Here is a 23,761-nt window from a genome sequence, read left to right as displayed (position 1 = left end):
ACCAAGAAATTTTTAACGTGCTATACTTACAATATTTGACCGACCAATAGTTCCTTACCAGACTCTGATGATACCTTGTGTTCAGGTTGTTGAAACGTCAGGCACTACTATAGACATTAGTCCTTTTTAGGACAACCCCTAACCAGCTTCTCACATCACACAACCGGGGAAATATTCTCCGTCCGAAAAGAGGCGTTTGATTTATCATCGTCGACTTCAAATTGGTAATCAACCTGAGGATTAGGGATTGCCCCGACATCACATACCCGTAACTTTTTCCTTTATTTGAATCTAGCGCGCGCTGTTGTGTGCGCAATAAAATTTTCTCCATTATCTTTACAGGTTAAAGTTTTTGTAAATGTCACAGACGTGAACGACAAGTCCCCACGGTTTGCTCTTCCAGTGGATCCGTTTGTGATAACTGTGGATGAATTTCAACCCCCAGGAACTCTCATTGCCGTTTTGAAAGCATATGACAGAGACACAGGCAATAATTCCCTTATCACCTATAGACTGGAAGATGCTAACTTTAAAATTCACTCATACCTTGGAACTCTATCGACCAAGCTTGAATTATATCATTCTCAAGGAACCTCACGATCTTTCGTTGTCACGGCAACCGACTCAACACATCCATACCGAAGTGCTACAGCCAATGTGGTGGTCATGATAAACAAGGCCGCCCCTCCCCCAAGGTTCCCCAATTCGGAGTTGGCCGAATACGTGCAAGAAGACATAGACGTTGGTAAGTCCCTAGTGCAGTTGCGTTCCCTCGCAGAGAGTCGTTTCACCTTAAAGTACTGGGTAACAGACGGTAACCAAGATAACCAATGGTGTGTAGACACGACTGGTCATATACGAGTCAATAAACCGCTGGACCATGAACAGAAGAAATCCTTTCACCTTAAAATCAAGGTGGATGATGGCATAACGACTCATATCGCACCGTCCGTCTTGTTTACGGTGGAAGATGTGAACGACAACGTTCCTACGTTTAGCGCAAACACATACAAGTTCTACGTGTCCGAAAATTCACCTGCCTTCCACACAGTCGCTAAAGTGTATGCAAAAGATCGCGATGAAGGCTCCAACAGCGAGATAAAGTATTCAATAGTTGGAGTAGAGGATACTCGTTCCATTGGAAAATTTGAAATCGATCCAACATCCGGTCACTTGAAAACAACTGGGGTGCTAGACAGAGAGTTTATGGAGCAGCATGTGATCATGGTGGAAGCAGAGGATGCTGGGAAACCTTCGCTGAGTAGTCTGGCACGCCTTACTGTAATTGTTAAAGATGAGAATGATAATAGTCCAGTGTTTGCCACAGACTTGTTTAGGGCTTCGGTACCTGTTGATGCCAAGGTTGGGTCCAGGATTTTTTCAGTGATAGCGTCAGACATGGATTGGGGAGAGAATAGGCTTTTGAGGTGAGCTAAATCAACTGAGTTGAAAACGTAAATTGTCCACCGTGAGAGTTTAAAGGCTGACGTTTCGAGCGTTAGCCCTTCGTCAGAGAAATTGACGAAGGGCTAACGCTCGAAACGTCAGTCTTTAAACTCTTTACGGTGGCTAATTTACGTTTTCAACTCGGTTGATAACACTAAATTACCCTCCTATACTCTCCCACCGACGCACCACCACAGTTTCTTAAGAAACTTGCCCCTTTAAAATAAATGCACCCTCTGCATCGGTTATACTTATAAAACTCATGTTCACTTTCGCGGGGACTCATAGCATTAGTAACTCACACCTTTATTTCTCCCTCACTTGTGTCTTTTTTTCTTTCCTTCATCTCTTTTTTTTTTACACCTTACTTTATACTTCTCTTTTTCCCTCTCCATTTATCGTTTTTTCACTCTATCATTTTAGAGGTGGCTCTCAAACCAGTGTCATTTCATTCACATTCTACAATTTAGTTTTACTTCCTATATCAACACCCATCCACAGACTGTGACTACCTGGGTGAAATAGATTCAAACAATGTCTAATTCTTTTTGCTTACAGTTACTCAGTAATTGCCGGTAACTCTGAGCAGTTCATCGCTGTCGACCCAATTGATGGAACTGTCACTGTGGCCCGTCTTTTTACGTCGCTGAAGGCAATCAATTTTACAGTAATGGCACGCGATCAGGGTCAGCCTACCAGAAACGCTACTGCCGACGTAATTGTTACGATTCACGCCATTGAGGGCCCTCCAAGATTTCTGGCTTCAGCTTATGACGCGCGTGTAGCAGAAAACAAGAAAGCGGGAACTAAGGTCATTCGTGTGCAAGCAGCAAGTGTCGATCCTGTTATTTCGTATAAAATATTGAATGGAAACTCTAGAAAACATTTTCATCTGAATGTAGAAACGGGATTGCTAACTACAACTAGATCCCTTGATTACGAAAAATTTACGCGTTACCAGCTTGTTGTTATGGCAATAGACAGTAGCAATCGAATGAATTACGTCAAAGTTGTTGTACACGTGATTAACGTCAATGATAATGAACCTTACTTCGTGGATATACATAGCGGTATTATTGAAGGACAGGTGTTAGCTGACGCCATCGTCAACAGTCACGTGATGTGGCTTAAGGCACGCGACCGAGATGTTAGTGACGTCATTAGCTACAAGATACACAACGAGAAAGCGGCTTTGTATTTTACTGTCGACTCTGAAGGAAGCTTAAGGACCAGGAGAGCACTACAAGAACTTCAGTCACCGTTCGTTTTCAAAATTGAAGCTTTGGATAATGGGATTCCTTCTAGGAGTACTTTTACGTCGGTGAGACTTGTTTTCTTGAGGTATCATACTCAACAGAGAGAGCTGCAGGTGCTTGTCCCTGAAGACGTTAAGCAAGACGTCGTGCTCATTAAAATAATAGATTCAGCAAAAATTGTAAATCCGAGCTTTTCGATCATTTACCCTGTCGGAGCACCTTTTCGTATAGACAGTGAAAGTGGGGAGGTGCGAACCTCCCGTCCTCTAGATTATGAGACTACACAGAATTACAGCTTAATACTGCAAGTGCAAGACTCCAAAAATGGCAAAGAATACAGCAATATAGACTTAGTGGTTGAAATTGAAGACGTAAATGATAACTCCCCCAGCTTTACTATGGAGAAGGAGGACGGGATATACATCGCTAAGATCAATAGAAATCCTGTCCAGGGTACGGTGTTGTACACGCTTACAGCTTCAGATCGAGATTCTAGAGGCCATTTGCGTTACTCGCTGGTCAGCAGTAGTGGCGAAAACGCTGTGTTTGAGGTGGAGGCCGAGAGTGGGAGAGTGAAGACAGTCACTCAACAGGTGTTAATGGCCGACTTTTACAACATCACTGTGATGGTGAGTGACAGTGACACGCCTTCTCGTCACACTCAGGCCATACTGCATGTGCAAGTTGGAGAATACTTGCCCACCTTCAGTCGGGAAGAGTACGTGTTTAGAGTCAAGGAGAACACGCGGAAAGGATTCACTATCGGCCGCATTAAGGCGCACAGCTACTCTGGAGCGTCTCTTTCATACACTGTAGTGCACGGTGAGAATAATGAATCTTCGATCCCAAATGCTGATAGTTAAGTAAAGTATTTTTGCAATTTTGGGACACTGTTATGCAGATAGGTGATGAGAATGAAGAAATGTCATGTAAGAGTGATTTTCTTCAAGCAAATTGTCTGGAATAGTTAACAGGAAATTTTAAGTTCCCAGTGTGGAAGATAACCCTACGCATCCTAGAAGTGAAAGCCAAGAGAGTATCAAAATAACTCCAAACTGATGTAATGTCATCTGCCTTCGCTTGTAAAATACTTTCGATTCAGTACTGTAAACGGTAAACTGGCATGCTCACACTGTAACACAAAAACCAATAAGAAATCATCTGCAAAAAGTGCGCATTCCCTAAGGCAAGAACATGGTGGATGTTCAAAAATCGGTCTGTTCTTTAAATGTGTCTACTGTAATTCTGGGTATAATTTGAGGTTGTATTTTGTGTTCTTTTAGGAAACGTTCATAAAAAATTTATCCTGGACAGCAACACAGGGCGTCTAGCTCTCCCCAATCCTCTGGACTATGAACGTGACTCCAATGTTTACTACATCAGGATAAGAGCGGTCGAGGTTGGTGTTACTCAGCGCCAGTCCTCCGAAGTCAACGTCCAAGTCCTCCTCAAAGATATGAATGACAATGCTCCTGAATTCTCTCAACAACGCTACAGGTACATTTTACCAGAAAGTGCTCCTGTGGGGACAATGGTGTTGGTTGTTTCAGCCCGTGACAGCGATTCAGGGGTGAACGGACAGTTTAGATATTACATGAATAGTAGATACTTTTCTGTAAATCCTTACACTGGGGAGATCACCACAACAAAACCGCTGGATTATGAGACCGCGCGCTCACACACCTTTGATGTAATGGCGCAAGATGGCGGGAAACAGGTGCTTCACGGGACGGCGCGAGTGGAAGTGACGTTACAAAATGTAAACGACAATCCACCGCGGTTCTCACAGACGGTTTATAATTCACACGTGAATGAGGATGCTGGCCCGGGTGAACTGGTGACGACTGGTGAGTCGCTCTGTCAAACATTGAAATAACGGTTGATATAATTGTCAAAATTTAGCTATGTGCAGAGTTTTTAATTTTTGTAAAAGCAACTTTGGGTGGTGCCGTGTTATTCCAAATAATGAACGTCTGGTTTGTCTCTAAAGATGATGAATATGAGTTTATTTTATACATACTGAGATTTCCACATGAAAAAAAGCCCGCTTAAAATTCCTACGGAATACACAACCAACCCGATCAGAAAAGCGTACGAATGTGAAAATACATCGTTCGTCCAATCAGAGACACGAACAATAGTACTTCCCAGAGAAGGGCTACTAGCGCACGACTTTCTGTTTAAACAAAATGGAAGAAGAAGTGCTAAGATTTGCTTTCCATAAAGGAACTATGAATGATTTCATATGAGCAAGGAAAAAAAACACGTGATCAAAGACCGACAGAGACGTGAGCCTGCTAAAGACCTCTCTTCAAAGAAAGCTAGATCTCAGAAACGTTGAAGAAATACCTCCTGCTCAACACAATAAATTGCTGAGCGAGTTTGTACTCACTGTCAGAACCCATTTTCGATGGAAGTGACTGCGAGAAGTATTTTATACAAACTATTTTGTAAAGAATACCATATTTTGATTTACGTTACATTTTTTTAATGAGGTTTTCGCATTGGTTATTTTTAAAACCGACGTTGTCCCATTTACCTTGCAAGTTTTCATACCTCGTAATTTTAAGATTCTGCAAATTCGCAAAGCCATCTATAGATTGAATTTTAAAATCACTAATTATCTTTATGTCTCTTTAAAAGTAAAGTCTCTTTGTAAGCGAATTAGTTTGTAAACAAATGACAAAATTTAAAAAATCATGAATAAAAATCATGCTTGCGCACTGTCCATGGAATAATCTCTATTTACGCCTAAATGCCATTTTTGCTTCCAAAATAGGGAATGGGTGAGTTTGTCAGGGAGGACCAGAGTAGTTTAGTAACAAAGCAATTACAGTCTCGTTCACTTTTCTTTCTAGTTCAAGCAAGTGACCTTGATCTCGATCCAGTCTCCTACAGTATTATCTCAGGTGATGATAACAGCAATTTTGTGATAGACAACCGGACGGGTGTCGTGCGATTGGTTTCACACAGGGCACCAAGCCTTGTAGGTCCGTACTACGAGCTGAACATAAGTGCCTCAGATGGCCTTCACACAAGCCAAGCCGTGTTGATAGTGGCTATTCAGGATATCAATAATCACAAACCAGTGTTCAAAGACTGCGACAAGTACAAACCGGTTATCTCAGAAAACGTTCGTCCTGGATCCTCAGTTATTCAGGTTTGATAAGTATTGACTCGTAATTTCAGCCCTACCCCCTCCCCCCACTTCTAAAATATATATTATACAAGAGTCCCTTACAACACTGATTTTGTTTTTTCGGTGGATAACCCTGGGAACATTAATAAGATGAAAAACACCTAGATAGGAGGAGGATAGGAAAACCTGTCTGGTTTGCAATGGTTTTAATGTATTTTTAATAGTATTTTCATTATTGCTTGTTTATTTCTGGTGAATTTTAGGTCAGTGCTGAAGATAGAGACATGGGTCAGAACGGAGAAGTTAGTTATCACATTGAGCGGCCTTCTACCGGGATACGCTACTTTAAAATAAATAGTGCTTCCGGTCTGGTAACAACTGCCGTGACCTTTGACCGTGAAGAGAAGCGATCCTACCAGATAAGGATCACGGGAAAGGACGGAGGACCTGGCCAAGAAGAAGGAGAGAGGCTGATGGGATTCTGTCAACTGGAAATTAGAATCGACGACGTCAATGACAACGATCCAGTTTTTAGTAGCAAAACATTCATAACCAATGTAAAGGAGGACCTTGAAAAAGGGCATATAGTACTTCATGTAACCGCTACCGATAAGGACGCCGGTAGTAATTCGCTTATAACGTACTCTCTTGAAAAACCAAACAAGCAGTTTCTGATATCCAACAGCACGGGAATTATAACCACTAAAGGTCCATTGACCTCGACAAAGTACAACTTCAAAGTGATTGCCCAAGATAATGGAAACCCGCGGCGGTCTTCTAAAGCAGATGTAGAAATCAGTGTTTACAAAGCTGGGAAGGACCCGCCAAAGTTCACAAAAGATGTGTACATCGCGCGTGTTCGCGAGGATGTGCGGCAAGGGTATAGAGTTGAGCGCGTGTTGGCCACAAGCCCAAATCAGATTTATTACAGTATTGTGAATTATCCACAGCCGGTTAATATCGACCCGGTTCAAGGAATAATAACGACTCAGCGCACCCTTGATTACGAATTAGCGTCAAATTACACAATACACATTCTTGCTCAAGATAATCAAGATCCACCGCTTATGTCGTTCGCTCGGCTTGAAATTCTCGTGGAAGACGTCAATGATTCACCCCCTCAGTTTCCGGTGTCAAAATATGAAGGACAAGTTGCTGAGAATTCACGGATCGGTAGCTCTGTCATCGAAGTGAAAGCCGATGACCCGGATAAGGGTGAAAATGGAATGGTTTCTTACACTTTCAAAGAAAGCTATAAGTCATTTGAGCTAAACTCTAAGAGGGGGCTCATTACCACCAAAAAGATATTTGACCGTGAGGAGACTGGACGCTACACCTTGATAGTAGAAGCACGTGACCATGGAGATCCTCCCAAATCGTCAAGTTGTATTGTGGATGTCATAATCAGCGATCAGAACGATAACCCTCCTGTGTTTGAGCAGACTGTGTACAATGCGAGTGTTCACGAAGATGCTTCCAGGGGAACAAACATTCTTGAAGTATCTGCAGTGGATGACGATATTGGAAACAATGCTGTGGTGAACTATTTCATCACGACAGGAAATACCCGAGCGGCGTTTGCGATTAACAAGGATCTTGGACAAATTGTGGTGGCGAGTTCGTTAGATCGCGAGACACAAGATTATTACCAGTTGAAGATTAAAGCACTTGACGGGAAAAACTCTGGTACGGCTGTGGTCAACATACACGTCAAAGATGCCAATGATAACACCCCCGTGTTCACCAACACCACGTATGTAGCTAAAGTTTACGAAAACCAGCCTGCCGGGAGTTACGTCACGACGCTGTCGGCGTCTGATAAGGATCTCGGACTGGGCGGAGCGTTCTTGTTTTCGATCAGCGGTCAGGGTAAGGACGCTTTTGATATCGACCCGAATACGGGTATCGTAACGACTATCAAACCTCTAGACCGAGAAGCTAAAGGGCGCTACGACTTCCTTGCGTTTGCCACTGACAATCCTAATGCAGAACCAGGCTCTCGGAGGACCGGCTCCTGCGATGTGGTGGTTTGGATCCGGGACGTAAATGACAAAAGGCCGCATTTCCCGGATGATGTATATGAGGGCACTGTGAAAGAGAACCAGTTGCCAGGCGCTCGTGTCATGGTCTTGTCGGCAGTCGACGAAGATGATCCAAATGAAAACGGAAACGCTGTTATATCTTACGAGTTAATCGATGATGCAGGTGGACTGTTCAAAATCGATCGCGACTCGGGATTAATCACGACGCGAAGGAGACTAGACCGAGAAACTGACGACGAGTACCAACTGGTTGTTAATGCTACAGACCGAGGTCGACCGGCGCTATGGGGTCAAGTGGAAGTCATGATCAGGGTGGCGGATGACAACGATCATCCGCCTCGGTTTACTGAGCAGACGTTTGTCGCTAGTATTTTCGAGAACGCATCTATTGATTCGTCTGTGATGAAACTCAAGGCCACGGACGAAGACATCGGTAGTAATTCTAGGTTACGCTACAGTATAATAGCAGGGGCTGCTGATTTGGAAGAGGATGGTAGTAGAATGTTTCGCATTGTGGAAGATACTGGAGTCCTTCAGGTAGCTAGAAGCTTAGATTATGAGACACAGAAGCAGTACACTCTAAAAGTCAAGGTAAGTGAGAATGCGGACTCCCGGCATATTTTGGGGAAAGAGCATTTTTTTTTTTTTACTGATTGTCGTTAGCAGTAGGAAATCGAGCCAATGGTCTGATCCACTTATGTGGGCCTTATTCCAAAGAAAATTCCTTTCAAGGTGTGTATGAACTCCAGACTGGGCGTATTGCGTGAAGTTTTGACGCCTAGGTTATCCACGTAACTAAACGTCGCCTCATAATACTAATCAGCAAACAGATTCCATGTTGCCAAGCATCTGTGCAGGAATAGATCACAGATAGGGTAAAAAAAAGTGGCGAACGAGATACAGCTGAGTGTGTCACTGATGTTCTTACCATGTTTTGACAGCCTCTGCGGCAACACGAAGTACAGAAACATAGATACTATTTGACTTACAGCATAGAGAAGCAAGTTGTTGTTAATGGTGACTCCAAGCAATCTAAAGCAACAACTAGTGTTTGTTCGAATCTTCTCGAATCCTGAATTTTTACAAGGCTTTATTTCTGCGATTGCCTAAATTTTAGTCCACCTAGTATTTTCAACTGCTGGTCTAATGAAATTTACCTCATTAAAAATTGTAATTGTAATTTCATCTCATTAGTCTGTGCTCAAGTAAGCACCAATCAAAATGTGTGCGTAATATCAGCGTGTTAGTTAGTTATATACTCATCATAGTTTTGACTTCTGTTACTTTCCTTCTCCCTCTTTTTGTTTAGGTGAGTGATTCTAGTTCTCCATTCTTTACCGACAAAGCGGATGTAATGATCACCGTTCAAGATTACAATGACAATCCCCCAGTCTTTAACCCCGTATCATACGCGCAAAAAGTCAATGAGGATGTCACCCCTGAGTATTTTCTCATGAAAGTTACCGCCACGGACTCGGACTCGGGCAGCAACCGAGATTTCAAGTTTTCAATTTTTGAGGGCGATCCCGACGGACAGTTTCGTATTGACCCGGAACGGGGAAACCTCTATGTTCACCGCAGGCTGGATAGGGAGAAACGAGCAGTTTACTTGCTCACTGTTAAAGCTACGAATACTGGTAAGTAAAAAATAAATGTTGGACAACAGAGCTTTTACTTTGCTAACATGGAGCCATTAGTTCGTTAGATTTATCACTTGAAAAATATCACCAGACATTCGGTCACGTGACGTTTTTAAACCAATCGTGCGCAGGCGATAATATTCGATGGATTGTAACCTTCTATATTTACTGTCGGTCTTTAAATTTTTCAGCAACGCCTCCCTTATATGGTCACGCCTCAGTTAAAATCACCTTGAATGACGTGAATGACAATGGTCCAACTTTCCACCCATCAGAAATTCACTTCAGTATCAAAGAAAACACTGAACCTCCTCAGTACTTAGGAAAAATCAGCGTTGATGATCCAGATCTTGATCCTCCTAACGGAGCTCCGTTCTTCTTCGAGATCGTCAATGGCAACGAAGAAGGCCTCTTTGAGCTGAATAACAGAACAGGAGAGATATTTACACGAAAAAGGTTTGACCGGGAAGAGCGCGAATCTTACAGGCTGGTTGTAGCTGCGACGGACAGTGGCAAGCCTAAGAAAGATTCGAAGACCTCACTCTTTGTGCACATTTTAGATGTCAATGACCATCAACACTCGGTAGGAATATTAAATCTCGAGCTAAATTCGTATCAGGGCAAGTTTCCAGGGGGGAAGATCGGAAAAATGTACGTAGTGGACAAAGACATTGATGATGACCGACATTATAAGTTAATATCCAACAGCTCCCGATATTTCACTATCCAGCCAACGACAGGAATGATAATAAGCCAGCCGAATCCTCCTGAAGGAAATCACTTTTTGTCTGCCATAGTTTCTGATACTAACAGCTCATTCAAATCAGTGATCTGTTCCGTGTTCATCAAAGTCAAGCAAGTTTCAGCTGAAGCTGTCCACAACAGTATGGCGATAAGACTGGGGGGTGTTTCGCGTAAAACGTTTGTCAGTTCAGTTCTAGCGAGATTTAAGGAGTCAGTGGGAAGCATTCTTCAAACGGACGAAGACAACGTGGATTTATTTAGCGTCCAGGATGCACCAAGGGCACCACGAGCCATCGACGTCAGGTTTGCAGCGCATGGAAGTCCTTACTATGCCCCTGAGAAAATGATCGCTATCCTGAAGAACAACCGACCCAGCTTGGTCAAAGCAACGGCTGTGTTTGACGTGAAAGTTTTGGCTGTGGGTGTAGATGAATGTCTGCATGAGCCCTGTGAATCTGGTGGCTGTACAAATGTATTGCTCGCCAATGGAGAAGTGGAAGTGATTTCTGTGAAAACAACGTCTTTTGCGTCCATTGTGGCGATCCTAGAACCACGCTGTGATGATTGTATGGGGAAGCAAAAAGAAACAACGAGGTGTGAATCGGAGTGGTGTTTAAATGGAGGCACGTGCTTGGACACTCCTCAAGGTTAGTATTCCATGCTAGAAATTCGCCTTTTCAGGGAGGGAACATAAAATATTTTTGTTATCAATTGGGAAATTTCTATCGTTTTGATAGAAAATGATAAAGAACAGGAGCATCCCTGATTTATAACAGCGCACCTTGGGCTTGCCTACTTTCGCCTGGAAAACGCCGGAAAAATACGCTTGTTCTGCAGGCTACTTTCTGGTAATAGGATTGTTCAGTTTTCATAAATGAGTCCTGTAATTTATACTAGTTGCTCTCCGAAAAAGACTTAGTTTACACTGCCTTGCCACCGAAAACTCGCCAAGTGAACGCTGCTTTCGTGTTTTCAATTTTTTTTTTCTTTTATCAGGACACAAGTGTCGGTGTCTTAAAGGTCACAATGGTCCCAACTGTGAATTTTCAACGCGAAGCTTTGAGCATGGTGAGTGGCTGTGGCTTCCAGCACCGGAACAATGCAGTGTGGGTTCCCTGTCACTGGAGTTTGCCACCCGCGAAGCAAATGGGCTGCTGTTGTATGGAGGTCCAACTTCCCCTGTGCGGGAGGGAGACGTGCATGATTTTATCACACTTGAACTGGCCGGCGGTAAGATTCTCGTGACCATGTCTCTTGGGGACCGTAATGATGTGGTGCGCGCTGGAGTTACTGGTGGGATGGACCTGAACGACGGTGAATGGCACCATATTGAGGTCTACCGGGACGGATCAGTAAGTGACCATATTTAAAGCGGTGAAACAGTGGTAGCCATTGTGTTGTGTTCTTGGCTACAACATTTTTAAAACCATCACAGTTCCTCCCTTAACAAAGGAGTAGAAATAGACCAGGGGGTAATCTGTAATGGACTCACTATCCGTCCAAAACTTGATGCCATGAAAATTGAGATAAAATCCGGCAGCCGTGGGCTATTTGGCTGGGAAAACTTAACCTCCTAGCGCCTCCTGTGGGAAAACGAACCTACCGGTAATGGACAGGGTTTTTTGTTACCTATGAGTGTGTGGAACAAGGCTTTAACTAATCATGGAAAAGTAGATCATGAGGTCTCTCAGGGTTTGCAAACTTATTTTAAATCAAGGATTCGTTTTAGCGTAAACAAAATTAGTTTAAAAATAGAAGGATCTGGGAAGAAGATCTAGTCTTGATTAGCAAACAAGTAACCAGTAACCAAAGAGAACGAGGGCAGGAATGGTGTAAACGACTCAAAATTGATCTGTCTAGAGTATGAGAGAATTGTCCTGTCTTCTTCCAAAGTCATTCAGGCTTAATTAACCGTATAATGATATGGATGCTGACAAGTCATGCAATGTTTAATTTGAGGAACAAAGTGTGAATGGCGAAATTATGAGAAATACAATTGTCCAGCTTCTCAACTTGAAGTAGAGCAAATGAAACTAAAAATGCTGATTGGCCCACAACATTGAAATCACCATCTTGTGGGCCAATCCGGCCATACGATTGGTTCAGTTCTACCTCGTGGTACAATATACTCCTCTCTGATTGGCTGTGTACCAATACTGCCCCCAAAGCCCTCTCACAACAGATACAGACCACGTTGTAAACCTATGATATTGAGTGGGTGATTGTTAAAGTTTCTCATGTTTGCTGCTGTTTTCTATAAAAATCTTAGTTTGTGCGTGTAACAGTTGATAAGTGTAAAGGAGTACCGGTGGTGGTCGAAGAAATGTATCGCTGTTCTTCCACAGCAAAATTGAGCAAAAAGAACAAGTAAGTTGATTGTAGTTCCAACCCTGATTAGGTGTGGAACTTGAGCTACGTACCATTTATCTGTCTTATGTCTTTGTAGTATGCTACCATAACGCTATTTAACCACATTAGGGCAACAGACCGTGCAAGACATACGACGGTATAACTATTTGACAAAAAAAAAAAAAAGGAAATCGGAGCATTAAGTTGAGCGCACGAAAATATCCAAGGTTCAAACTGTTTACGTTCTTTAGGCTGGACTTTTTGAGCGTCCAAAGTTTAAGTGAAACAGATTTTTTTTATTTCATAATGGACACTTCTTTGGTGTTGTTTGTGTTGTTTTAATTCATCTTCCGACGCGCCTTACGCGATCAATACGATTCTCAGATATTGTCGTAAGATGTATTCAAATGAAATGAGAGAAGAATGATAACTTCCCTTTTGGTTGGTTTGACATACGATACGAGCAGACATTTTCCTCATTTCTTTTACTACTCTACCCAACCTGCAAAATATTTGCACGTCTTATATATGTTAAACTACCGAATAAGGTTTTATGTACAACAGTCTGAAATGCGAGTGAGTCACCTCTTGTGTGTAGGTGAATGCATATGTTGGTTAATTTGAGCCCTTAAATTTCAGGTTTTTGAATTTAAACGGGCCCTTACAGTTGGGCGGGGTGTCAACGACTAATCTTCTCTACCCAAACCTGACTGTTACCAATTACGAAGGCTGTATACGGAATGTGATAAATCAGGGCAGGTACTACGATCTGAAGACCCCTATCCGCAGAAATGGCACCAAAGAAGGATGTCCTATGGTGGATCAACATTGTAGGAGCCACCAGTGTGACGCCCTGTCCAAATGTGTTCCTTCTTGGACTGGTTACTCATGTCATTGCCCCTTTGGTTTCACCGGTTCCACGTGTGGCAAAAGTAAGTTTAGAATTGCTAGTTTTGTTAATACAGTCGACTCTCGCCTTGCGGACACCCCGCCATTGCGGACAAGAGCCAACCCCCCGGCGAAACGCATTAAGAAGTGACTGAAATAAACTCCCGTTATTACGGACTCCCACTCTTAAGGAAATGCGGACACTTTCATGCCTCCAGAGGAGTGAGAAAACGATGAAGGTTTGGGTCGAGTTGCGTGTTGAACCGACCCAAACCTCCCGCGGTTTTCCACTCCTTTGCCACTATAGCTCCGTTTGCTGTTTTGCTCCGTTCTACTAACTGAACGCCTGTAACAGGCTTAATGATATGTAAACCTTTGTTCTGCAGATTGGTGGCTGAGTTTACTTTACTCTACCTCAAGGGTCAGGAAACCGTGATAAGCTTTGCTAATAAGGGTTTGCGAACTTCTTTTCTTTTTCTTTTTGTTTTTTTTTTTCGCAGGGACACGTGCCTTGTCCTACGCGGAGGGTAGTTATACTAAGTACCTTTTTTACGAGCGCAAGATCAACAAGGAACAGCGGGAGACTAAGATCCAAATGCAGATTAGAACACGTGACCCGGACGGAGGTGTACTAATGTACAATAACGGAAGTAAAGAAGGCCGCTTTAGTTTACTTGAGGTGAGATCAAAAGCTCGTGTTTTATCGTTGCGAAGTGAAAACGCGTCTCCCTGAGGCTAGTTATTTAAGAAGTTAAACACGATAATAACGGCAGAAAATTAACCTTCGTGTCATCTTCTTAAACCCTTTAACTTCCAAGATCTGATTGAGAATTCTCCATTCTAGCTGCTACACATTACCTTGTAAATTACTAACGAGAATTCGGTGTTAGATCGAGAAAATAACCCCTTCCCGATAAGTTTTAGCTGTTGTCTTTTGGTCCTGCGAGAACCTTTGTACTTAAACTTACTCTTGTCAAGATTTGTTACATCCATTCAATGACTTGATAGGATGTCACAAATCTCCAACAGCGATTTTTTCAAAATAGGATTAGTTACTTTCTGTTTTAAACAAAAAGCTATCAAAGGGCAAAAAAGGTTGTGTAAAAGAGAGATGTGAGAGTGGATGCTTAGTAATGCAAAAATTTCTAAGCATTTCCAATTGTGATGATTTTCGGTATGTATGTATTGGGGATTAAATGTATGTTCGATTGGCCTAGAGAAAAGGACTAATTTACATCTGTATCCTCCCTGGTTAGGTGGTGCCATATGATATTGACGGGGATGGGGAAAGTGAGGTGATTGTTACATATACGTTGGGTTACAAGAACCAATCCTCTTCAGTTTTGCAACTGACCGGCGTCAACGTGGGCAATGGTCAGTGGCATAATATAAGCGTGGTACGGGAGAGAACACACGTAACGCTTTCCGTGGACTCTGACGGCGATGGATATTCCGTGACAGGTATAATTTTCACGTATCTTTTACGCCTCTAGCAGTGAAGGGACTGAACTTCTTTCCAGCTTATCTTCAGAACTTGCAGGATCTCACGACGGTCTTCGCAGCCTTGATTTTCATGTCTTGCTCTGGTCTGTAAGTTTTTTTATCGCCGACTCTTCTCCTTTCAGCCTTCCCTAGGGAGATATTGACTTTTACCCCAGTTACGTTTCCGTCGCGTCACCTAATCGCCGCTTTGTGTGACAATCCCAGTTATGACCGTGAGTATATGGAAATCATATATGTGAACTGCGGATAAATATGTGAATATGAAAGCGATCTTCGCAGTGATGAGCACTACTTGAGCAATAGTGAAAATAAGGCCTGAAAAAAAACATTAAAAATGACCTCTGCGATACCGGTGCAGAGCTCTACCGACTGAGCACACATACATGAGCACACCAACTGAGTTCATGATTTTTATATATTCAAAGTCATTTATTCATCACTTCACGGGTTTACTTAGAACAGACATAGTGACCAGCTCCCAGTTGGCTTGATAGCTCAGTTAGTAGAGCCATGCACTGGTATCGCAGAGGTCATAGGTTCAAATCCCGTACAGGCCTGAATTTTTTTCAGGCCCTATTTCCACTATTTTCCCATGTTCATCACTGCGAAGATCACTTTCACATTCAAATTCCAGCCATGTTGGATGCTAAAAATAAATGTTAGCTTTCAAAGCTAGTGTGAGCCTTATTGTTGCGAGGGATTATGCAGACGGCTCCTTAAGTTTCGTCTTGGTAATTTAGCTATTTTTCGTTTTAGAGCAACTTGGCATAGAACACACTTTGTTCACTATGGATCCCACGCGGAACTTCATTGGGGGTGTCCCGCCATCTAGCACATCCTCGCGTCGCCGTGCTGACATTGGAAAAGATTTTGTTGGCTGCATAAATGATGTGAGATTCAACGGACATTTACTCTATTATTACAATGGAACAAATGCTTTAGGAAACGCTCTATCTGTAGGTATGGTAAACGTTTTTCTTTGTTTCTTATTCATTAATAAGTAATTACTTTCTAATCCGACTTTTCTTAAATGAGAGTGAGGAACAGCATTCTTCTTCCAAGCAGAAGTTTACACGTATTGTTAAGACTACGCCTGGACAAACCTCCGGTATTTTAAGGACTCCATTTGCGTGTCTTAACCTCATCTACCTTTGCTCTCTCTCTACTGTCCTCTCGATTTTTCCCTTTGTTTTACTTTGGCTGGTGAAGTGGACAGTGGATGGAAACAAAAGGCACGTATGCATTGCTTTTGGGTTTATCATTCGATGGACTGGCATCCCATTCAGGAGGTAGTAGTAATACTCCTAGTCGCTTAACGCTAAGGAAAGCAGAATAAGGTCCGACTGAATGGGTCACATGGTTCGAGTACAGACTTAAATTTGGGTATTTTTCTTCCAGGGGTCAGTGAAGGTTGCTTGGCAGAACCCATGTGTGAACCTAACCCGTGCAACATCTCTGAATGGTGCCGAGACGTGTGGCGAAAGTTTGTCTGCCTTCCTCGTCTGTGTACCGGGCAGCCTTGTAAGAATGGAGGCACATGCTTCGAAGGGGCTGATTCCAGAGGAAACAACAAATTCTTCTGTAAATGTCCTTTAGGTTTCGAGGGCGCTCTTTGTGATGTGCGTGGCCGGTCCGTGGTTGTTACTGAAGTAACTGGCGCTAGATTAGAGGACGGCTTAATTATCGGTATTTGTGATTGCTCTTTATGCATAGTGTTGCGTTGTGGAACCTACTTTAAAGAGGTACTCTATTTTGACAAACCCTGGCTCAATGTCTGATATGTCTGCTCGAACTCACTGTGAAAAAATGAACTTGTATTCAACGGACACTTCTATAGCTACTGGTAGCCTAAGCTCGCACAATGAGCCTCTGTTAATATTCAAATATGTTTATTTTGAAAATATGCTTAAAAGAATGGAAGTAAACGGTCGCACCGTTGACCTAAAAAGTCTGATCTTTTTTTCGATTAAAACAAACGTTCCTTGACAACACCTTTAATATGTTTACGGTTCCGTTTATATCAGTGACGATAACAATGATTACAATGAATTAATTAACGACAAGGATAGTTGCACCAATGAGAACAACGGTAAGGATAATGATGAGATAATGAAGATGATTATTATCCCTATCATTGTTGTTATTATTATTATTATTATTATTATTATTATTATTATTATTATTATTATTATTATTATTATTATTGTAAGGCTTCTACGTGTAAAAGCATCAAGGTGAAACTTTCCGAACTCTTGCCACAACAACAGGCTTTGAGTTTTCCATATTTTATCTTTCACCTGCAGGGTTAGCAGTCTTGGTAGTGACGCTGATTTTATCAGCTAGCATTCTATTCGTGTACCTCCGCCGCTCCCAACCGCAGAAGCGTGACGTTTTTGTCGAAGAAGATCAGTTTAAGCGGGACAACGTCGCCAATTACCGCATTGAGGGAGGTGGAGAAATGGACCTAGAAGAAGAAGATCAAGTGAGGGACATTTTGAGATCCTTTGAAACGAACGATTTCAGTCCGTGTCAAAATAAAAAGTTTAAACTATCGGGAAGCAACGGTGACGTCAGCGGATCATATTTTGTCCTTACCCCACTTAAAAGGGAGGTCATTGGAAGACAACCCAACGGAATGCCTGATTCCAAACCTGTTCAAAGGTCTGGTAAACCGGATAAACAAGATATACAGCGCTCTTACTCCCAGGAAGGCTCTGATCAGGAGCCCCCGGACTCATCTTCGTCACCGTCAGCAGTATCCACTCCTGAACGGCGTAGGCGTGTTCGTACCTCTTCCAAAGGAGATATTGTGGAAAGACATAGTCCAGAAGGGGGTGAGGAAGGGGTTGAGGGAAGTCCAACTCGGAAACTGGCGGAAGTGTTCGGATTGAGCGAAGAAGAACAAGAGGGAATGAGATCACCGCCGGAAGGATTTTCGTCGCCAGAAAAGTACGAAAGCTTGAGTAAAAGAGAGCGTGGAAATGGTGCTTCGTTGCAGAGACCTAACAAAACAGAAGAAGAATCTAGAAAACCTCCACAGAATATGGAAGAATCACATCTATCTTACAATGGCGCGGAATCCTTCGCAATGGAGAACCCACTATCGCGTCCTAATAGTGACTTACCCAGCTCGGCTGTAGAAGATGGATTCCCTCCCGTTCAACGGAACTCTATCCCTCCGCGGAAACCTCCACGAGCCTGCTTTCCAAGGGGAGTACCACCCCCACCGGGTAACTTCATACCGGAGGATGCAATGCAGAGATTTTATTATGAGGGGGCTGGTTCCCCTACTATCTCGCTAAGCACTCTGGGAGACACGGAGGGCGAGTCGGAAGCGGATGATAATTATGATTATGTGAATCAGATGGGAGATAAGTTCAAGAAACTGGCGCGTATTTGCGGACAGACTCCTTCGGTAACCTTCAGTCCTCACGATGAGGTCATCGGAGAATAGAGCTAGGAAAGTGGTCAGAACTGAACGAGATGCATTGCTCTATCACCGAGAACATGATGATGAAGAGCTCCTGAAATGAAAAATCGGAATTGAGACACTAACCTACCCCACCCTGTCGATGACATTAAATTATTAGCTAAGCTTAGACTGATAAAACTCTTTACGTTGTAAAGAGCAAGAGAGGGTGCAGTAGACACAAAGACAACATTTTAGATTGCCAAAGGCGAGGTCTTCGAATAATAATACCAAGAAGTGTGGCTTAAAAATCAAGACTACTGATTCTTAGGTTCGGACACGTAACATCTGCGCACAAAGTTAATCTCAACCCTTTCATTTCTTTCAGTGATCTGTTCCTCGTTACCTATTTAAGGTGTTCGAGTTCATAATAAGAATATAGACAAACGACAAATAGCTGACTGCGTGCACGATTGCCGAAGGGTGAAATCTTTGTGCACACAAATACTGTTAAAGAGTCAAGCAAACAAATAGTTCAGATATTGATAGATCGTTAAAATGGAGCAGTGAAAAACCGTTTTCTTTCACTCTTGGAATGAAAGGGTTTTGATAAGCATTTCAGTTAAAAAAAAGAAGCTTATTAACTCTGACTCAATGCCAGCTCGAACTGGGCCGACGTTAAAAATAATTGAAAACGTGATCGTCCATCAAACGTTCGAAATATTTTGAAATATTTCCAGCATCTAATGAACGCTTGTAGTGTTAAAAAACTCAGAAAGACAATAAACTGCATGTAAGTTATGTAAGATATGCTGATAGAAAAGTATAGAGAAAGGTTTTTTGGAAGACTTTGAAATGATCAAGCCCTCGCATCTTCTTGTCTCCTACACTTTTAGATCCGAACCTAAGATAACTTACTACGTGTGCTATGTTGTATATTTGTGGAAAAGCTCACACGGAGAATCGGTAACTTTAGTCGCAGGAGATTAGTCTGAATTAAAGGACACTAAAGTTGTTTCCCAGCGATGTTAGTCACGTTTTGCTCATGTTGATTATTTTTTGTGATTTTTATTAGGAAATAGATGATGAGATTTGGTTTTCTTAGCTCAATTAATAATGGTAATTGCACTGAGTGGAGTGCAATTTGGGCTGAAATCATACGCGTGATTTTAGACCGAAATTGCACGACACTAGGTTCAATTACCACTTTATTACATCTATTTTGAAATCGCCCAAATACAGGACTTGGTCAGTTCAAATGTTTTATTGATGCAGTACTGAGCCGGTATGAAATTAAATTCATGTCCATTTTTTGGGGGGAAAAAGTAAGTTGAGAAACAAAAGTTGCAAAATTTGCCTCATGATACTCCTTGTCTTTCATTTTCCTGCAATTTGATCGGTTACTTTAAACAAGCCTTAAAATCTGATTGTTTGTTTTGTTTTTAGTGCAGCCTCCTCGTTGGCTGGGAAAAAGATGCGATTTAAAGCAAAAAATGGTGCGATTCGTGAATAAATCGCATCAGTTAGAGCCAATCAGATTACAGGAACCACCAGTGATTTCAAAACGGGTGTAATAAAAAGGAATATCGTTTCTGGAATGTACCTATCTCCAGTACTAAGTGATAATATCTTATATTTTCTAGAGTTATAATGTTATATTTTGATATTTGAAATTATGTAAAATAATTTTAATCCCCTGTAAGAGTTTTTGAACATGCGCCGGTGTTTAGGGTGCAGTAAAACATCCGAAAATAATTTGTTTTACCTTTGAGTTAGTTATAATCATTGATTTACTATGAGGAACCATTTGCTGACTCCAAGTTCTCCGTCTAATCAGTAAGAGTTAGTTTAGTTTAAAAGAGTTGTAACGGGAAGGTTTTTCCGTCGGATTGAGTTTAAGACAGTCGTTAAAAAAACCGTTCGTATGAGAGGTGCAAATAATAATAAAGAGGAAAGTAAAAAAATTGTCATGGGGTAGGGCGCTCATTTTTCTTTTTTAAAAATACGTTAATGTTTTTGTATGGCTGTAAAATGTGTAACTCTAAAAGAGATTGCCTCACTACAATTCAATAAATAATTAGCAGACAATATTGTGATTTCTTGTCTATATTCCGCAGTAAAATCCATATAAACCTGAAAGATCTTCGCGAGCCGGAAAGTTCGACGGTATTCGCACCTTGAAAAAAGTGCAATGGAAGGGTGTCTGCTAGCATTTGATAGGTACAACTATCTACTCTGTCTACAGCAGGTACAACTATCCACACTGTCTACAGTAGGTACAGCTATCTACACTGTCCACAGTACGTACATCTATTTGCACTGTCTACAGTAGGTACAGCTATCGACACTGTCTACAGCAGGTACAACTATCCACACTGTCTGCAGTAGGTACAACTATCTACACTGTCTGCAGTAGGTACAACTATCTACACAGTCTACAGTAGGTACAACTATCTACACTGTCAACAGTAGGTACATCTATCTTCACAGTCTACTATAGCTACAGCTATCTACATTGTGTACAACAGGTACAACTATCTAAGATGTCTACTGTAGGTACAGCTGTCTACACTGCCTACAGTAGGTACAACTATCTACACTGTCTGCAGTAGGTACAACTATCTACACAGTCCACGGTAGGTACAACTATCTACACAGTCTACAGTAGGTACAACTATCTACACTGTCAACAGTAGCTACATCTATCTACACAGTCTACAATAGGTACAGCTATCTACACTGTGTACAACAGGTACAACTATCTAAAATGCTTACTGTGGGTACAGCTGTCTACACTGCCTACAGTAGGTACAACTATCAACACTGTCTACAATAGGTACAACTATCTACACTGCCTACAGTAGGTACAGCTATCGACACTTTCTACAGCAGGTACAGCTATCCACACTGTCTACAGTAGGTACAACTATCTACACAGTCCACAGTAGGTAAGACTATCTACACAGTCTACAGTAGGTACAACTATCTACACTGTCAACAGTAGATACATCTATCTACACAGTCTACAATAGATACAGCTATCTACACTGTACAACTGGTACAACTATCTACACTGCCTACAGTAGGTACAGCTGTCTACACTGTCTACAATAGGTACAACTATCTCCATTATCTTCAGTGGGTACAGCTATCTACACTGTCTACAGTAGGTACATCTATCTACACTGTCTACAGTAGGTACAACTGTCTACACTTTCTACAGTAGGTACAGCTATCTACACTGTCTACAAAATGCAAATTCCGCGGGGAGGAGTTCTTCGGCCCCCAAGCCAGTTTGAGAGTTACTCCTTGTCCGCCAGCTACAAATCAAATGCATTTCAACGGTCGATCAGCAGCATGTACGCAGCAACACACGCTTATAAGGAGCGGAAACTGTGAATTTCTTTGAGGGCCGGTTTACCATCGGAAACTACATCCCAACGTCAGAGTTCGGCACGTAGACATACTTAGAAAACGTTTACCTCCTTCAAACTTGTATTGCCTATCGAAGGATGATGAGCTTGAAATGGATAATACGATTAAAAGGATGAAAAGAGGTAAAAAAAGAGGTAAAACGGTTAAAGAAAAACAAATCCGTTTCTATTTCAAGGAAAAGGAGTCTTTGCCGGCGACTTCTGAGCAACAGAAAACACTACAGGATTCAGAATATAACTAACAATAAAAAAAAAAGTGGCCTGAAAAAGAAAACCGCTCGAAAAAAAAATAAGGAAAAAAGAAGATAATAATGTTGATAATAAGGAGAAAAAAAAGAAAAAACAGCAAAAACAAAATGCAAATTCCGCGGGGAGGAGTTCCTCGGCCCCCAAGCCAGTTTGAGAGTAACTCCTTGTTCGCCAGCTCCAAATCATACTCGGGGAGAAGTTATTCGGCCCCCAAGCCAGATTGAGAATAACTCCTATAGTGTGATTCGAACCCGCGACCTCGATGACCTCTCATGCACTCGTTGCGCGCCTACGATTGCCGCTCGACCATCTCGAAACTACATATTATATTAGCATAAATTGTCGGTGTAGTGAGTTTTCAAATACCAGGTTGGGGGGGAGGGTGAGGAGCTTTGTGTTACTGACAGTGCAATCAAGCGTTTCCGGTCAAGAATAAAGGAAATGAATCAAACAAAGAACTGACAAAAGCGATCTACACGAGGAATATTAGCATATGTTGTAATGGCGGACGGCTTCGTTTGCTGAAGCTCGTTAATGTGATTCCTCAGTATTGCATCGCACATCGTTTTCTCCGCATAAAAATCACGTGGTCATATAGGCGAATAACTACGCTTATTGTATTGTAATCCACGGACCAGGTAAAAAGGCTCGATGGTCTTTAGCTCTTGATTGAGAACACTAAGTTATATTTTCTATTACATAATTTTAGTGTACAAATTATCTCTTTTAGATTGGGGAATCTATTTTGTCTTTTTGGCTCCTATGAATCCCTCAATAAAGAAGAAAGTAGTCCTCTTTCGAGAACGAAATTTGCATTATCACCAAAAAGCTCTTTCAGTTCATGCAAGGATAAAAAGGCGTTCGAGACCTTAACTGAATAAATCTGCAACTTACTAAACTGATGGCGTAAGAGTACTATGATTTATAAAAAAAAAACGGCTCGATTCGTATCAGAGAGTTATGCCGTACAGAAGCAAAGAGAGGTAGTGAATTTTAAAATATCAGGTTTGGGGGGAGGGTGAGGAACTTTGTCTCACTGAGAGTGCAATCGAGCGTTTCTGGTCAAGAATAAAGGAAACAAGTCTAACAAAGAACTAACAAAAGCGATCTACACGAGGAATATTAGCATATGTTCCAATGGCGGACAGCTTCGTTTGCTGAAGGTCTTAAATATGATTCCTCAGTATTGCATTGCACATCTTTGACTGCGCATAAAAATCACGTAATCATATAGGCGAATAAGCGCACTAATTGTATTTTAATCCATGTACCAGGTTAAAAGGTACGATGGTCTTTAGCTCTTGATTGAGAACACTAACTTATATTTTCTACTGCATAATTTTATTGTAAAAATTATCCCTTTTATATTGGGGAATCTTATTTGGTCTTTTTGCCTCCAATGAATCCCTCAATAAAGAAGATAGTAGTCCTTTTATTAAAACAAAATTTGCATGATCATCAAAAAGCTTTTTCAGTTCATGCAAGGATAAGAAGGCGTTCGAGACTTAAACTGAATAAATCTGCAACTTACTGAACTGATGGCTTAAGAGTACCATGATTTATATAAAAAACGGGTCGATTCGTATCAGAGAGTTTTTGCCTTACAGAAGCAAAGAGCGGAAGTGGTCGGTAGATTGCACATTTTTCTCGCAGATTATTTCT

At 41.8% G+C, this 23,761-nt stretch overlaps 1 protein-coding gene across 1 annotated transcript in view; it reads left to right on the top strand.

Annotated features, from left to right (window-relative positions):
* The window catches only part of LOC131799375 (protocadherin-like protein), a 31,065-nt gene extending 10,571 nt beyond the window's left edge, over positions 1–20,494 (top strand). Inside the window, exons 5-19 of the mRNA XM_059117101.2 lie at positions 343–1,427; positions 2,005–3,524; positions 3,986–4,549; positions 5,561–5,862; positions 6,105–8,474; positions 9,193–9,520; positions 9,715–10,914; positions 11,264–11,619; positions 12,537–12,634; positions 13,256–13,548; positions 14,005–14,183; positions 14,761–14,965; positions 15,764–15,967; positions 16,406–16,693; positions 17,311–20,494. Coding sequence (XP_058973084.2) covers positions 343–1,427; positions 2,005–3,524; positions 3,986–4,549; positions 5,561–5,862; positions 6,105–8,474; positions 9,193–9,520; positions 9,715–10,914; positions 11,264–11,619; positions 12,537–12,634; positions 13,256–13,548; positions 14,005–14,183; positions 14,761–14,965; positions 15,764–15,967; positions 16,406–16,693; positions 17,311–18,461 — 10,143 coding nt within the window. The 3' untranslated portion in view covers positions 18,462–20,494. The remainder of the gene's footprint in view (positions 1–342; positions 1,428–2,004; positions 3,525–3,985; positions 4,550–5,560; positions 5,863–6,104; positions 8,475–9,192; positions 9,521–9,714; positions 10,915–11,263; positions 11,620–12,536; positions 12,635–13,255; positions 13,549–14,004; positions 14,184–14,760; positions 14,966–15,763; positions 15,968–16,405; positions 16,694–17,310) is intronic.
* The last annotated feature ends 3,267 nt before the right edge of the window (positions 20,495–23,761 follow it).

The sequence above is a fragment of the Pocillopora verrucosa genome, chromosome 3, assembly GCF_036669915.1.
Source record: "Pocillopora verrucosa isolate sample1 chromosome 3, ASM3666991v2, whole genome shotgun sequence".
Classification (NCBI taxonomy): domain Eukaryota; kingdom Metazoa; phylum Cnidaria; class Anthozoa; order Scleractinia; family Pocilloporidae; genus Pocillopora; species Pocillopora verrucosa.
This window is presented reverse-complemented; position numbering and strand designations above follow the sequence as displayed.